Source organism: Pseudoliparis swirei, chromosome 15, assembly GCF_029220125.1.
Source record: "Pseudoliparis swirei isolate HS2019 ecotype Mariana Trench chromosome 15, NWPU_hadal_v1, whole genome shotgun sequence".
Lineage (NCBI taxonomy): Eukaryota > Metazoa > Chordata > Actinopteri > Perciformes > Liparidae > Pseudoliparis > Pseudoliparis swirei.
In genome coordinates, this window is record NC_079402.1 from 6,938,080 (window position 1) to 6,955,572 (window position 17,493).

The following is a 17,493-nucleotide window of genomic DNA, read 5'->3' on the forward strand; positions in this document are numbered from 1 at the left end:
CAGAAAAATATATGAATTATTCAAATAAAAACTCTTGACTGGGAGGGGAACTGTGATAACGAGTCATGCTCAGTACATCATGCATTTTTAGTTGATCAAGATCTATGGACTGGAACATTGTCAACAGGAATTCATTGGTTCTTTCCGTTTCTTTGAAAAAAGTAATCTGGATGTGCCACGTGTTACATTTAGAATATGAAAACACTTCTAAAAAGCAGGAATAATGTACCTTAGCTGGTGTGTCATTGTCTGGGTAATACATCTGCATGTCCCAGTTGATGAACTTGCTCTGGCCCAGCCGAATCACCTCCACACTAAAAACAAAGCACACAAACAGGAGATTGAGTCTGGACTTGGACAACTATTTCTTGGAGGTGGTGCTGCTCTCTGACAACAGTGGGTCAGAACTCAGGTGTTCTCGCTGAAGTCGAGAGGAAATGTGACGCAGGGTAAAGAGGAGGAAACCAATGCCATAAAGACTCTGCTGCCAACTTGATATCAAACCCAACCAGGAAGCAAAGTTAAAAAAGAGCATTAATAGAAAAATTAATTTCTTACAAACATTTTCCAGATGAAAGCTAATAAAAGTTAAATTCTGAGCCATGTTGATCACATCTGTCTCTCAACATTTAATAGCTCTCAAAAGAACAGTAGATATTTTGGTCAAAAGTATTTTGAATGTGGGTCAAACCCATTCTTCTTTTCTTCCTACATTTTAGATTAAGAATTTCCATACATTATTTTCATGGCATAGAAACTTCCGACCTCTGCAGGTAGCGAGCGTCACTATTAGACGTCGTGAGACCAGCTCCAAATATACAAAACCAGCCTGAAAACGAAAGAAACTCTCGATTGCACGAGAGTCTACACAGCCGGTGATACGCTATGTTTAGCCGGTCTGCATCAAGGGGAGGGACTAAGCGAAGGGTTCTGTAGAACGGTACCTATTCCATTTCACCCATGTCTTTTTGCAGACATAGTATAGTATTTGTGGTATAAGTAGTTGTTGCAGCCAGAACGTTAACGAGCAAAAAGATCTCACTTTTAAAAAGGGAAGGGGAATGTAACATTGAAACTCAAACCAAGTATCATTGACACTACTTATCCCAACAACAACAAAAACATGTTCATCAACCAGATAAATAAATTCAAAGTAAACACAAAAAGCGGGACGCGGGTGGAGTTTTACTCACCTGACGTAGAGCGAAATGGGCACCATGGTGTTGAGCACGATGATGTATCCCCAGAAGCTGAGGAAGCCTCTGTAGGAGGCGCCCTGGTTTTTGTTGTCGAACAGATACCAGGCATCGGCGCCGATCTCCTCGTACCAGAAGGTGTGCCCGATAGCCAGACCTGCCGCCACTAGGATCAGCAGCACGAAGATCTACAGGAAACAGTAACAGTTACACAATGGGTGGCTATGAAACAGACCTGGTATAATTGGTGAACCACACTAAGAACATGTAGCTGACTATGACAGCATATTAGGGCCATTCTAGGTAAAAATTAGAATGGAGGCAAGGGGATAATATCTCAAGAAAAATGCTGTAATATTATAAGAACCACATCGCTTCACTTTGTGAAGTTAGATCAACCTTGTCACACACCAGACGCAACCCGTAAACACTGCTGTAACTTGAGTTATGAAACCATTGTAACGCCACCCTATCATCTGACTTTGGAATTGCCAAGGAGGCAAAGTTCCTGGAAGAAACATACGTTTTATTTCAAGTTCTTTCTGTGATCGTTCACGATCATAAATAAATACCGACAATGAAAAAAGTTTGCACTCGGCGGCAAGTCTTTAAAAAAGGTGGCGTCTGTGGTGTGAAGTCGATTAAACCTAGCAAAGTGGCAGGACACTTTATAATCTCAAGCCATATTCAAGTTGGGTTTTTATTGAAAATGTGCAATCTTGTTCTCGTAAATCACAACTTTAATCCAAGTATTTACAATATCAAGAAGGTTTGTTATGGTGATGCATTTTGCCTCCTGCTCGTCTTACCGAGTAAACCATGTAGTTCATCAGCTCGTCAATTTTGGTCCTCTTGAACCTCGTCTTCCCGCCGTTCCTCATGATTTTGGTGTCGGCGCCTACAACATCATATATCAAAATGGTGAAGGCCAGCAATAGTCATAGTTGTCGATCATCAATAATAGTTTGAATTATTTACGATCACAATTAAATTGAATTTGGTAATTAGGAATGAATGGTGATTTGGGCTGCAAGGGACAATTATTTTAATTCTCAACCCCTAAATAGTTTAGTGTAAAATTAAAGAAAGCATGAGAACTGCAGAAGATGTCTTCAAATGTTTTCCTTTGTGGCGCCAAGCAGCCAAAACTATTCACAATCATGTCAGACAAAGAAAGTAAGCAATCAATTATCAAAATGTCTGCAGAGTCCTTTCTTTTTAAATCAACAATGTATTAATCATACCTGCAAACTCATGAGGTGAATAAGGTGACAACGGGGGGGGGGGGGGGGGGGTGGGTGCAGGAGCTTTTTAGAACCACAACTACGGTCATTTTATTGTTCTGACCACAAATCTAAATAATGATAATAAACAGTTTAAGAACAAAAGGTCCTCCGCTCTGACTAAGCCCTATATTGATAGTAATAACAAATATACATTGTCATTATATATAATATGGTTAAAGTCATTCATGAACCAAATTCCTTTTTTTTGGCCTGAACAGTCCTCATGGACTTTTCCTTAAGTCTGTTCTGTCTCTACCTGTTTGTCACGATACTAACATTATAACTTCTATACCATACCTGCCAGAAATATCATGATACCCGATACCAGAATTCAATACAATACCATAAAAACAATATGGTACCATAAATACTAGACTGGTATATTTATCTATAATTGTAATAAATAAAACATCTGTATGGATCACTTTTTACCAACTTTTTCAACACTTAACAAATGGCAGTAATATTAGTATTAATACAGCAAGATATTAATGAAACAACATGGTTCCATCATAGCATTGATTATACACTATGAGGCCATTAGTCTCTGACCAGATGATACACAGTTCATCAGCATGAGCAGCTGTAGAGTTACAGAACTTTACAGACTGAAACATTTCACTTCTGGCATCTTTTTATTTTTTAAGCCGAAGTCGGTCTCTAAAGCTGCGCCACTTCTCTCGCTGTGAGCGCTGCGCAGTGTGCGCAGACAGCTCGACACGGAGCAGCGCGTGCGCTCTGATCGCTCTCTTAATGAAGTATCGATACTAAAAATATGCTAAATCACATCGTGTTTAACGTACGGGTACTTTGTTAGTATCGATACACCGTGCAGCGTGACAGCAGTAGATGTAGCGGGCTGACATTCAAGCTAACCTGAACCCCCAAATGCTGTGGACATCTTAACGCGGATTGGCCAAGACTCGACACGTTCCATCAAAGATGTTTTATTGCGAAGAGCACCACTTCACATTTTCTCCACGTCTCACTGCAATCTCAACGGCGGCAGCAGCAGCAGCGCCCCCCCCCCCCCCCCCCCAAAAAACAAAAACTCTTCGGATCTCCACGATTCAAGTGGATGACCTATTTTGAGTTCAAAGCGGTGAATTTCACCGAAAGGTGACAAGTTTGCAGGTATGATTAATGATTTCAGCTCTAATGTAGATTGTCCCTGCCTATAGATCAGGCGTCACCTAACGCGAGAACATCCAAAGACATTTCAAGTCGAGGGGTTCACACCTGCGAAGATAACTAGGCCGTGACACGCCTCTGTGTTGCGGATCTTGCAGCCTCGGAGCAGCATGTTGTCCAGGTCCAGAGGGTAGCGCTCCCCCTCCCACATCATCGTCCCCATAAACTTGTCGAGCCGGTTGTTCGGCTCCTCACACTCAATCAGACCTTTGGGAGAGACGAACAGGACACAAGGACGGCTTTCCATTACGCTGCGTAGTGCAAACACAGAATGTGCTTATTAATATTAGTCATTCACTAGCTCTTCCATTTTGGTGTGGATGAAAATGTTTTCCATTACAATTTATATTCCTCTCAATACACAAAGTAGTGTTATTTTAAAATAAACAATTTTGCATTCCTAAAAATATTTATATTTTAACTTTTGTTCAAAACTTTGTTTTCAGGAAAGTTGGTTTGAGTGACTGTAGGAGTGAACTCTGCCTACCATTATACACAGCCAGCTGATGAACTTCCTGCAGCTTCTCATCAGTCACTCGGAGGCCCAGTCTAAACTTCAGATTGGTCTCCCTGCAGGGAAAAAAGAAAACATACACGGACTGAAAATTCTGAGGAAAGCAGAATCTCAGCCAAACAGACAAAAAACCTAACAGTTGGATTTAGGGGGATGGATTTTTATTTCTACCATTTAAATGAAAAAATGTTTTTGTTAATGTGGCCTGCGATGAACTGGCGAGCTGTCCAGGGTGAACCCTGCCTTTGCCCAATGTAAGCGATCGTTTACATCGCCCCCGAGAACCTAAATAGGACAAGCGGTTTGGATAATGGAAAGATTTCCTTTATCTCCATGTTTGTCAGGATAAATAAAGCTTAGTTATGATGCAAGCGTTATGCCACAAAGCTAGTTAATAGTTCCAGTCGAGCCACTCGCAGGCCTGCGTTTGATTTTTTTTTAAAGGCGTGTCTCACTCAACATACGGTCACACGGCCAGGTATATTAAGCTCTTTACACGTTTGCTCTTATCGGTGAGTAATGTGTTGACTCTTGAGGAAACTACGACTCAAAACCAAAACTTTTCAGAGCAAAGAACACTGAGCAGCCGTCACTCTTAACAAAAATGTATTCCATTACTCAATTTGAAAATCACAGTTCAAAAACAATTGTCGATAACATAAAAATATGATAACAATGATGAGATATTGGTCAAACTTTGAAAAAAGGTTGGATGGTCTTACCCGTCGAGCTCAGCTGTTTCTACGTAGGTGAGACTGTTTGGGTTGGAGCTGGATAACAGCAGGATGTCAGCCTGAAGAAGATAATAAAAATGCACACACAATAAATAATAGAGAATCACACATTCCGATTAAAAAAATCAGCAACTTCTGGTGCATTTCTGCATTCTGGTGTATTTCTGCCCTGCTTCAAAAAGGGGCCAGTGTGGAGGATTTAGAGCCGAAATAGAAAATAATCTTCAAAACGATGTTTACAAATGTGTTCCATGTACATTGGTAGCGGGTCCTCTCCACAGAGCACCACTGTTGTTGTTAATCATCTGATTGTACAACTAAATGTTATTATATAGCTTCGTAGTACAGTACTGCTAATATATGTCCCAATTGATCTCTTCTTATTCCAAGCTAACAGACCCTGGTACTTTGTTCATCTCAACAGAACTGGGTCTTGACCATTAAAGTGGGCCTACTAAGCTACATGACCAAAATCATCAAAATAACATAAACAACAAACAGGGCTACGGATAGCACTCACAGCTGTCAAGCTCGCAGCTTGTGGATGTCTTGGGCAGAACACATGCAGCGAGATAAACCATCCAATTGTTTCATTGAAGCCGAATGAAATGACGGGCTTATTACAGTCCTGCCACAGCAATAATTATTATTTTTTTAATTGTCAGATCATTTGATTTACTGATTGTTGTCGGGCTGGAAAGAGAATTTCAACAAATAAAACACTTTTATTTATTACCCACCCCGGCTTTAATATGGGCTTACTTACTGAACAGATCTACAGCAGTTAGCCACATTATTGCTAGCTAACTAGGATACAGGACACCCAGTCTGACAAATGTAACCAGGTATTACAATTATTTTTAGAACAGTTCAATAGTTTTAAGTTGATGACAATTAGATAGAAAATAATAATAATTTCCTCAAAGTTAGCAACCTGTTTCTTTGATGGAATTCTGATGGTTTCAAGGTGGCCCTTTGGGTCAGCTGGAAATGGCAGGAAGTCACACAAGCACATTTTAACAATCTTTTCTCGTGCTTCAGTCTGTCAGCTCTTATACATTTTAGAAATACATCATCATGAGTCATCATACCGGAATGAAGTCGTTCGTCTTTAGACGAACCACATCTCCAACCTGCATGTCGCTCCACTTCGACTCTTTAAACCTGAAGCAGAGTTGGTATATTGTCATTACTTATTAATGGGTGGACAATTCATTTTGGGGAGCATCTACTTCCTGGCCCACATTGTACAGGAACAAACCTCAAATACAACACAAACAAGCCTTGATATGCATCAGATGTTAAAGTGGATTAATTTAAAAATGCTAAATATACTTCTTGGTTTATTGTTAAGAATCTAAACCACGTTGTCAACCGAGAACTTGAGCTACTGGCATTTATCAAAAATGGCTTCAGTTTTTAAAGATGGTTCTAACTAAAAGAGTAGAAAAGGTTTTGTTCTGACCCGCCATCCAGCAGCACTTCACATTTCCTGTTGTTGATCTCCTTGTCCATCCTGTGCCGTGCCTGGAACCATTTTAATTAAAAAAAGGTCAGGACAAACCTGATAATTTTATACTTATGTAATCACATGTCAATGTGCTGTCGCTTAAACAGCAATCAATCGTTTTTTAATTATTTGTCTTAAATTGATTGAGCAAAATTTACAAAATGTTGCAAATAATATTACATTTTCTAATAAAAATAAAAAAGGTACATACTTTTGTGCATTGGCTAAATTAAAATGGACTGGTATCACATTTATTTTATTACCAGATCGTCCACCAGGTCTTTGATGCCAGTGACTCCCAGCACCACCACCAGAGGAATCAGTGTGGTGTACCAGGGCAGAGTAGAAATGTCTGGAATAATCTAATAAAATAAAAAACAGTCAATGGCACTTATTGGTCCTATTATTGTTGCATCTACTACATCAATCAGAAGACAGGGGGTTGATCTCTTTTTCAGAAGTACCTGCAAGATGAGCAGAGCCAGGAAATAGAGGTTGGCCACTCTCTTAAACTGCTCGTACAGGTTCAGCGGGAGGAAGGTGAGGACGTTGTACTTGTACGTCTTGATGGCGTTCCCCTGCCGAGGAGAAACACAATGATAAAATGAGTGCAAAGTCAGTTAACATTTTCAAGCAGTCAGTTAACCTTTCAGAAATAATGCATTTCAAAATCAGACAGTTTTGACCCTTGGTACAGGCTAATAAACTCTGCTACTCGGATTTCGAGCAAGTTTAACTCAGACCATCTAGAAGCCAGTCGTGGTGATGTCGCACATTGGTTTGCGGACTGTGGTTTTGAAACCTTGAGTTTGGCAATTTGGCAGTCGCCATGTTGAATTTTGGCCACAGTATTGTGTTTTCTTTTTGCAACCAGTGAGTGGTAGTGATCCTTTTTGGACTGCGCCGGAGCAACGTAGAAATCTTGTACAAAGCTCTGGTTACGACATGTCAATCACATGGTAATCCCACCCTAAGACATATCCTGATTTAACTTTTTCTCGAGACTATAAACTAATGTGTACAATGTTTACTGAGGGAATAAATCCAGAGAAGTAGTCATTTTCTCATAGTACGTACTGTTGCATGCATTTGATTCGGAAAACCAAATGCATCATTTGTCCAAAATCGGCAGGTGCCATGGTGTCTGTAGTAGAGGCAGTGCTGCATTTCAGCACAGGATAACCCTCTGACCTTTTACATAACAGTCTGGTTTCCACTCAGCAGAGAGTCCTTCCCTCCCACAGTGTCCCCGACCAAGACACGGAAGCCCTACCAACTCCAGATCTGTTCCGAGACTTTTGTTTCACAAAATAACATTGACTATGCTGCCAGGAGGCCAGTCAGTGCTCTACTTGACCCAAAATATGTTGATGGGCTTGAGGTCAGGGCTTTCCGCAGGACAATCAAGTTATTCCACACTAAACTGGGAAAACCCATTTTATTTCTTTATGGATCGGACTTTGTCCACAAGTTCGGACATAAAAGTAGGATAAAGTTGAATGTACAGTCGAAAATATCCTTGGCTGCTTTATAACCAACAATGGAACTAGCCCAAACCAGGAAAAATAGCCCCAGACTAAAAAAAAGTACGTAGACAGGTGACAGGGTTAAGGGTATTGCTGCAATGTCTCCCGAAACTTGAAACTAGAAACATGTTCTGGCTCCAGTTCCACATAGTCTTGCTGTGTCTATAAGTGACATCCAGGTTGGATCAGCTGGGCGATCAGCTTTCAGCCTCCGGAAAGACAGATGACACAGAAACACTCAAATGACTCAGCAAAAAGGAGGAGGCAGAAAAAAAAACTAATTTTAAATAAACACAGCTGACTTCCTTGTTGGTGTTGTACATCAAGTTTAACCTGGGATTCATGTTCTATACTCACCTTTCTTGGGGAATTATATAAAAATGGTGTACCAGACCTAAAATCCCTCATAAAATGTATAGTATGAGGTAGATTAAAGTGTCCCGATGCCCATTTTACAAATGGTTATGTTTGCTCAGTTAACGATAAATGCAGTATTAAAAGCTGCTGTAAAACTAATATCACTTATGATGCATCAATTTATTTTTCTATTAAAAAGGGCTCAATGGTAAAAGAAAATGTAAAAAAATAAAGAGATCACTTTGTCTCGTTAAGTGACCAACAATGGCACATTGATAACCAGCTAGCTGTAACATTCATACGATTTAAAGTGTACCATGTTACTTTTGAATAAAGAAAAAGCACATTCATCTTCTTTTCCACGCATGTAGCAGACTTATCCACACGGTCACAACATCTCTACTACAAATGCAATTATCTGCAGTTTAAATTTGTGACATTAATTAGGGGTGTAGATGCAAATTGACAGGAGGAGAACGACGGTTATGTTCAGTTACATTATGCTGCGTTCAGACTATTCAGAGAAAATTATTGAGCAACTGTCGATTATAACATTATTGTGATGTGTTCACATGTAATCTTGAAAAGTGCGTTTGTGCGAGAATTGAATGAATACAGTTGTTTGAAGGAAATGTTTTTACAACAACATAAATAGATATTAGAGATTAATTATGAACCGTTTACACTAAGCTCTAATATCTAAATCATTAAAACTACTTCTTTGTTTTCATGAATAGAAATACTGTCTGTTAGTGATAGTATTTTCTTTAATCATAAAAACACACAATTCAAATAAAAAAGTAAAAGGATATCACTTGGATACTTGTAGACCAGCTGCTATAATCAAACAACAAAGTCATTATCGTGACTGATAGTGACTAGCCACTTGACTCGGGAGAAGATCATGTTCCTTACTCTCTTTCATAAAAGAGATTCCAGGCCGTTTGTATCTATCTTTGGGTGAGGTTCCCCATTGAATTATAGTTCACAACTGACAATACAACTTGATATCTATTAGTTTCCTGGGCCTGTTCCTTGTACGTGGTTCCACTAAGTCGATCAAATGTCCTACTAGCCAGCTTCAATTAACCCGATGATTGAAGTCAGGCTATGTGGGTTTCTCAAAAGCTGGCTCTCGCTCAAACAATCTCGTTAATTGGAACCAGACTTCAGTAATCAGGATAGTTGCGTGTGCCCGTCCTACTTCAAAAAGGGGGAAGCGTCGATCACCGAAACCGTGATTTTCTAACAGCACAATGGCTAATGAACTCAAAGGAAGAGCCTTATTTTTTTCTACGGGCAGGAGATGATCATGAACGCATATGAGGAATTCCAGACCATAATCATGGCAAAATCTAACACCGGCACCACTGCAAGGCCTAGACAAGAAGCATGGTAAAATATCACAGTTAAATGTGTAAATGTTGGGGGAAAAGATTGAAAAATGGATTGGCTAATTTTAAGTGCCTCATCACAACAATCAATCCAATTATATTTCTTTAAATGTGCCTGCTGGTAGTCGGCTTAATGGAATGAATCATCCAATGAGATCTAAAATAATTCTCTCAACTGTTTCAGCATAAGTAGATACAAACTAGCCCAAAGAGTATCTCATTGAAACAAATTAATAGATACTTATGAGGATGTATGTACTGTATGGGTTATGTTTCATGTACTATATGTGTATGTGTAGATTATCATATAGAACTAGGAGTTTAAATCTGTGTATGGGCGGATCAGCATGTATGTATGTATTATTCATAATCAGAAATTCAATCAATTAAAGCTGTGAAACCAAATTGTGTGCGATTCTCTCTTATTTCCCCGAGTCCACCTTAAACATGATATGCTGTGGTGTACTAATAACACTGTCATATAATGACGAGTGCTTTCAACCCCCATTTAGGTTGAACTCAGCCTTCAAGGGCATGCGAGCAAGTAAAAACTAAGCACGAAAACATGATACAGAATGGTGGGTCAATACAATATGTGCCATGGTAATGCATTGAAAAGCTTGTCAGTGTCATATCCTTCATATTTGAGCAAACAGAGGGCTGATATGGTCAAGATGGTGGGAGGACCTAAGAAGATTGTGCTGATCACAATGATAAGCTTCGTAATAAATAGTGATAGGAATGCATTTTCATTAAATTATTAAATAACTCAATTACCTGCAATTCAATAAAAGCCCTCTATGATGCATTTACTCAGACATGGCCAGGGAATGTAATGAACACATCAATAAGTTTATGCGCCAAATAAACTTTACGAACAGCATGGCATGCAGCGGCTTTCCCGATGTTCTCCGCATCTCCAACACTGTACCACAATGTACCACACTGTATGTACCGTAAGGCTCTGCATACAGTCTGTGAGACAGTCAACGCTGTTGCAGCGTGATCAATGTATGGCTCGAGAAGGTCTGAAAATAAATGATTCTAGGTAGGCGGAATCGATAGCGCTCGTATACGAAGTCATCATTATGTGATAACGGATCTTGGCGATCTCGAAGAATCCTCTTCCTATAAAACGCTAATAAACTAATATCACTTCTTTATCAATGGTATCTATTTTTTAGAGGAAGAGAGCTGCCATTTATTTCCAGGGAAGCTACAAGCTTATCCAGCGAACTTAAGTTAGCCTGCGCTGTAGCAGGTTTAAGTTTATGGATGTGTTGCTATGGTGATTTTGCCAAACTTACTTTGTGGAACCGAAAAGCCTGACTTATCTTATCCTGAAAATTATCTGGCTAACTCAGTTAACCAGGTCCGTGGAGAGGGGCACTGGTCTCCCTCTAGTGTGTCTTGTTTGCGGTAAAAACGTGCGATCTCCCCGTCACCCATGCATCATTACATCTCTCAGTTGCACCTGTGCCCCATATACAGGACTGTCTCAGAAAATTAGAATATTGTGATAAAGTTCTTTATTTTCTGTAATGCAATTAAAAAAACAAAAATGTCATGCATTCTGGATTCATTACAAATCAACTGAAATATTGCAAGCCTTTTATTCTTTTAATATTGCTGATTATGGCTTACAGCTTAAGAAAACTCAAATATCCTATCTCTAAATATTAGAATATCATGAAAAAGTATACTAGTAGGGTATTAAACAAATCACTTGAATCGTCTAATTAACTCGAAACACCTGCAAGGGTTTCCTGAGCCTTGACAAACACTCAGCTGTTATAAATCTTTTTTTTTACTTGGTCTGAGGAAATATTCAAATTTTATGAGATAGGATTTTAGAGTTTTCTTAAGCTGTAAGCCATAATCAGCAATATTAAAAGAATAAAAGGCTTGCAATATTTCAGTTGATTTGTAATGAATCCAGAATGCATGACATTTTTGTTTTTTTAATTGCATTACAGAAAATAAAGAACTTTATCACAATATTCTAATTTTCTGAGACAGTCCTGTATAAACTACCTGCCACTCTAAAACACACTGCCACCCGTAGTCAACCTGCATGGTCAACCTGAGATAGGTTTCACATTCGAACATATAAGAAACAGACATAACTAATGGCTCCTACAGTGATCTCCATCTACAAATATGAATCATCAATGATCACTAATTAGTATTGGCGGCAAAAAACACAATCAGGGATCTGTGAAAGTAATTTGCTCCCTTTTTTCTTTTGTGATGAACCAATCCGTGACTGATCCGAACCGTGGGTTTTAGGATCCATTGCACCACTAAAATGAAATGAAACTAGTGACAGCCTTTAGGAAGAAACTGTACCTGCTGACTGATTTGATAAAGACAGCACGATGAATAGCTTATTTAAAACATTCCAAACCCAAAGTATCTTGGACCAGAGTGTCAGCTTTGCTCAGTTGCACTAGTTTCTACCAGGACCAACAAGGGGGAGGATATAGGCATCTTCAGACAATTAAAGTTAATTAAAAAGCAGTTTTATGTAAGACATGATATAACTTACAGAGTATCTGCTCTTCTTGATGCATAGGAAGACTTTTTTCTGAAACTCTGGCAATTGGTGATAAGGTCGGTCGTTGGCTTTCACCTTCCATGGCATCTCTGAAACAGAAAACAATATTGAATATAGATTCCTTTACTAAAATGTAATACGTAAACTACAGAAACAAAATGTTTGTACGATGCACAAACTGAAAGTGATACATTTTCTTGTGTGTATAGTTAATTCAAAGATTAAATTAAAAGAAGTGTGTCTATGGCCTCTCACCACTGGGTCTATCTTCCACCGGGGGTTGTGGGGCTCCAGTCGGCACTTCTGGTTCCTCTTCAGAGCTCACCTCCAATTCGTCATCCGTCTCGTCGTCACTGTATGGCATGACCTCATCATCAGGCCCCAGGGAACCATCGGAGTCCACACGATGCCGACTCATCTTGGCACCTCCAGTATCTCTGAGAATGAAGATTTTCAGTTCATGAATGAATGTAACGACAGCTTTTTTAAGCCATAAAAGAAGGGGGGAGGAAGGGCTGCATCGTTCCCTTTTGTAGATTTTCACATCCCCTTTAGCCATTTAATCTAGAGGCTTTATCTCCGATTGAAGTTCTCACGGACGATTGTGATTTACGACCTGACAAGTTTCTTTCTAAGAAATATTACAGCCAGGCTGCAGAATAACTTTTTTGACCATCATCCAAAAAATCTTTAAATTCCCCAAAGTCAGCGTAAACCGTCAGAAATTAAAAATGTATATCGTCATCTATAGTGGTTGTTTGCCTAAAAACTCACCACGCAATACAAATGATTAATGAATGATGGTTGCTATCATGAGGAAACTGACTGCATCCCTGCCGGTTGAAGCAGGTAAGAATGCATCTAAAACTAGAATGGGCACTCGATAGAGCGCATACCTTCGCATATCACAAGATTGGGCATCGAATTATGAACATGTTGGCATTAGTTGCATGCCAATTGGACAAAAATGTATCGTGCTATGGTAAAAAAAAAGATTTTGACCTTTCCATGACCTTGACCTTGACCTTTGACCCGATTGATCCCAAAATCTAATCAAATGGTCCCCGGATAATAACCAATCATCCCACCAAATTCCATGCGATTCGGTTCAATACTTTTTGAGTTCTGCGAACGATTTTTACCTGTTCATGACCTTTGACCTTGACCTTTGACCCGATCGATCCCAAAATCTAATCAACTGGTCCCCGGATAATAAACAATCATCCCACCAAATTGCATGCGATTCGGTTCAATACTTTGAGTTTTGCGAATAACACGCATACAAATAAATAAATAAATAAATACACGGCGATCAAAACATAACCTTCCGGCATTTCCAATGCGAAGGTAATTAGACAGTCTAACCCAGTTCATTGCCGAGGGCTTTGGCATTTTGTGGTTTCAGTAAGATGGCATTGAGCCAAGGCCAGCGCTGGAAAAGCCCCAACAGAAACTTACAGGGCGGCCATGTTTGTATGGGCATAGCAGATGTATGGTAGGCAAAAAAACAAGTGCATGTACGTTTTGCATTATAGAATACCGAGACACTCAACATAAAAAAGGGGACAGAAGCAAAGAAATGCTCAGACAGTCTGCCAACATTTGCAGCGACTTTCTCTACATCGACCAGCCAAACTTGTTGACACATCGTGACTTTATGCTTTTGACAAAAAATATATCCGGAAAGACCCGACTGCCAAGAAAGAGCTTAGACAGAATTTGAATGCAGATGCAGTGAGCCTGGAAGGAAGGATGCTACTTGAATCAGCTGTTCAGAAACGAGCCAGACAGTCATCTGGCTCAATATGTCTTAACTTTACAATCCACCTGATAGATCAGTTACATTCAATTCAGTGTATTTTATACAGCCCAATATCACAAATTAGCCTCAGTGGGCTTTACAATCTATAGACATACATCCATTATGTACAGCCATTGGCACCCAATAAACAAATACAGAAAAAGAAAGCTACAGTTGGGATGTAGCTCCTGATGTCATGTGATGGTTCATGTGACTTTGCAGTATGTGTGTTAAAGTGTGTAATGAATCTGCACACATCTGTGACTGAAGAATGTGCCAGCACCTTCTTGACTGTGCGATTTCCCCTTCACCCTTGACCAACATATCCACCGGAATCCACTGGTGCTTGTGAGTCGACACTGACGCGTAATCACGCCAACATACTGGATTTGCCAGAGTTTTTCAAGATTTGAGGAGAGCAGAGTAATAAAAAAAACAGCAGCAACTGAAACGTTGGTGGGAAGGGAAGATTCAAGGAGATCTGGACTCAGGCTAACACATTCCTGCCGCAGGAAACACTCACTAGATCCGGGGGTTCTCAAATGGTGTCCCCCTCTAGTGGGGCACAGTTGTATTACAGGTGGGGCACAGGAGGAAATGCAAAAAGACCTTGATCGAAAACTTCACATATTCCAAAAGTGCAAAGTGCACAGACATAAATCTAAGTCATTAATAAATACATGGCAAAATGTCTGTACTTTTGCGTACATTTTTATGTTACGGCGTTAAAAAGGTTACGCTTGCGTATGTGGGGCGGCCAAGATTCTTTACCTCCGTGAGATCGGCTTTTCTGCTGTTGTCCTTGAAAACAAAAGCTCAACATTGAGCATGAATATTGAGAGCGGCCGTATCAAGTCTCCAACCCCGTTTTAAAAAGATTTGCAGGCTCAATGCAGCCACTGATAAAACATCACGTTTTATCAGTGGCTGCATTGAGCCTGCAAATCTCTGCAATAATTTTGTTTTGCAAAGGTTGCACTTCATTGTCATTTTGAGAACATGTGCAGTGTATTTTACTTATTGCTAAATATTTGAACTAGTTTTGTTTAGTTTATAAGTTAATAACAATAACATTCTGCTCAACGCACAACTGTGCCCCAAGTACAACCTCACAGGGCTGATAGCATTTCTGTGGATTCTGGTTAAGATCCTGTAGCAGGTCTCACACCTCTACCCGTGGGTTTCCCCCAAAAGCTCCAAGGATCAGCCAGGCACATAGAGGTTCCGGTTGACAACATGTTTTATTCCGATCACACACACCACACTCCCCACTCTCCACTGAGCCCTTTTATGAGGGAGGCCTCGGCTGTTGACTGATTGCCAATCACCAGCAGGCGAGGCCAAATTGGAGACAGCTGCCACAGATCCTTTTAAAGTACATCAATATTATCAGGACAATATACTTAAAAGTATGAAACGGTTAAGTACTTATTATGCAGAATGCCCCATAAAAGTATATTATTCTGCTTTTATTACTATACATGCAATGTATAGCAAAGTTTTAGATACTTTTCTATACTACTTACTAGATCAGTCGAGGCGTGTTTCTTTGTGTATTCTGTGACCGAATGAGCTCTGGCGGGTCCCGCAAGTCCACACAGGAAAATGTGAGAGAGAAGGGGGTGGAAACCGAACATTTCTAAATTTAGGGGGGGGAAGAATGAGAACTAGAAAATGCATTTCCTGCTGAAAATGCATAACATCTGAAAGCTTGAAGCTGAAAAATAAAAACTAAATTGCTGAAAAAGGTTTGAAAATAGCTGAAAATAGCTGAAATATTAAATTAATAACTGAAAATGTCTGAAAATAGCTGAAATATAAAATTAATAACTGCAAATATCTGGAAATAGCTGAAATATGATATGAATAAGTCAAAATGTCTGGAAATAGCTGAAATATGAAATGAATAACTGAAAATGTCTGGAAATAGCTGAAATATGAAATGAATAAGTGAAAATGTCTGGAAATAGCTGAAATATGAAATGAATAACTGAACATATCTGGAAATAGCTGAAATATTAAATGAAGAACTGAAAATAGCTGAAATATGAAATGAACAAGGACGGCTTCTCATTGGCGGATGAAACGTGAATCTTGGGGCACAACAATGTGCGCTCTGGCCAATGACATCGTTTTATTATTTCACGTGATTGGACTATTCGGCAGATCAGAGACCGGTATCGTTCCCTCAGCCAGAGAGCTCCACGGAGCTACGGGAGCAGGTTGCTAACCGGAGCTGGTTAGCTGGAGCTCAGTGAGTAATGCGCTGTTTAGTTTCCCCTGTCTGTTGTTCCAAAGTCCTGGGACTGAAACTCTCTGGACTACAACGGGGTGAGGGATCTAAAGAGCTTCAGACAAGTGTAAAGCACGAATCTTGCCGCAGTTATCTAGCTCAGAGCATGGAGCTAACTCGCTAACAGCATGAAGCTAACCCTGTTTGCAGAGCAGAGCAGCAGAAGGAGACCGAACTGGCATCGAAAACACAACGAAGAAGTTCTGAAAAACAGACACATTCCCTCAAGAATAATGGAAACAGGCTGGTTACAGACATGATTGACTTTAACCAGAGAGTTAATGAGAAGTTTGACCACTTTAAAGAGAGGAGGCTACTTTTCTTTACACGTAGTGGGGTCTACTCTGTCAAACACCCAATGTAACATGTGCTGCATCTCTTTCTGACTCTATTCTGCTCTGAACCTCTTTCATGTGAGGGTGAAACTCTTTTATTTTGCAAACCTCTGAAACCCAACCCAATGTTTCTTAAAGCATTCTGCTCTGAACCTCTCATGCTCAAAGTTACAGTGTGTTGATAGTTGTTATTGGACAGTGTTGAGCACGGTGTTTTCTTGAAATAAAGCTTTGTTTTTTTACAATATTCTACTCAAAACCTCTTTTCTTCTCATTGTTGAGTGCTATTTAAACCGCGTCGCCCAACTGCGCCCCCCAAATTCACCAGCCGCCACTGCTTGGGAGTCATACTTAACTTCTACTCAAACATGTTCCTGTTAGGAGTCTAACTTTTTAAAAAGGGACGGATTCTTTCCATGTCGGTTGTTACTCTTTTGACAATTTGATGAATGCTCTAGCTGCAAGTCAGGAACGGAAACACCGTCTACAGGAAGTACAAAAGTATGCTACCGTTACATTGAGAACTTTAAAAAATCAGCCCTTCTGCTGCTACCAATACAAAAAAATACAGAACAATGTTCAACAGCAGCAGGTCTGCGAGAATCGCCCATCTCGGAAAACAGGTTATCGGTAATAGGTTATGTGCCAAGCATCGCTATGGCAACAACAAAGAGCAAAGAGGGAGGGATTCACAGAAGTGGGGGGGTGTAGAAGAGCATACCTGAGCGACGACAGTGTAACCTGAGAAAGGAGGGGAGGAGGTGCAGCGCTCGCTCAAAAGGTGAGGTTTGAAAAAAAT

General features: G+C 39.9%; 1 protein-coding gene across 1 annotated transcript in view; it reads right to left on the minus strand.

Annotated features, from left to right (window-relative positions):
• Positions 1–17,493, minus strand: part of atp8b1 (ATPase phospholipid transporting 8B1) — a 33,890-nt gene that overhangs the window by 13,407 nt on the left and 2,990 nt on the right. Inside the window, exons 2-13 of the mRNA XM_056433232.1 lie at positions 12,521–12,702; positions 12,257–12,354; positions 6,896–7,009; positions 6,695–6,793; positions 6,387–6,448; positions 6,013–6,085; positions 4,910–4,980; positions 4,161–4,243; positions 3,722–3,880; positions 2,006–2,094; positions 1,194–1,384; positions 230–314 (exon numbers count right to left, since the gene is read on the minus strand). Coding sequence (XP_056289207.1) covers positions 230–314; positions 1,194–1,384; positions 2,006–2,094; positions 3,722–3,880; positions 4,161–4,243; positions 4,910–4,980; positions 6,013–6,085; positions 6,387–6,448; positions 6,695–6,793; positions 6,896–7,009; positions 12,257–12,354; positions 12,521–12,683 — 1,287 coding nt within the window. The 5' untranslated portion in view covers positions 12,684–12,702. The remainder of the gene's footprint in view (positions 1–229; positions 315–1,193; positions 1,385–2,005; positions 2,095–3,721; positions 3,881–4,160; positions 4,244–4,909; positions 4,981–6,012; positions 6,086–6,386; positions 6,449–6,694; positions 6,794–6,895; positions 7,010–12,256; positions 12,355–12,520; positions 12,703–17,493) is intronic.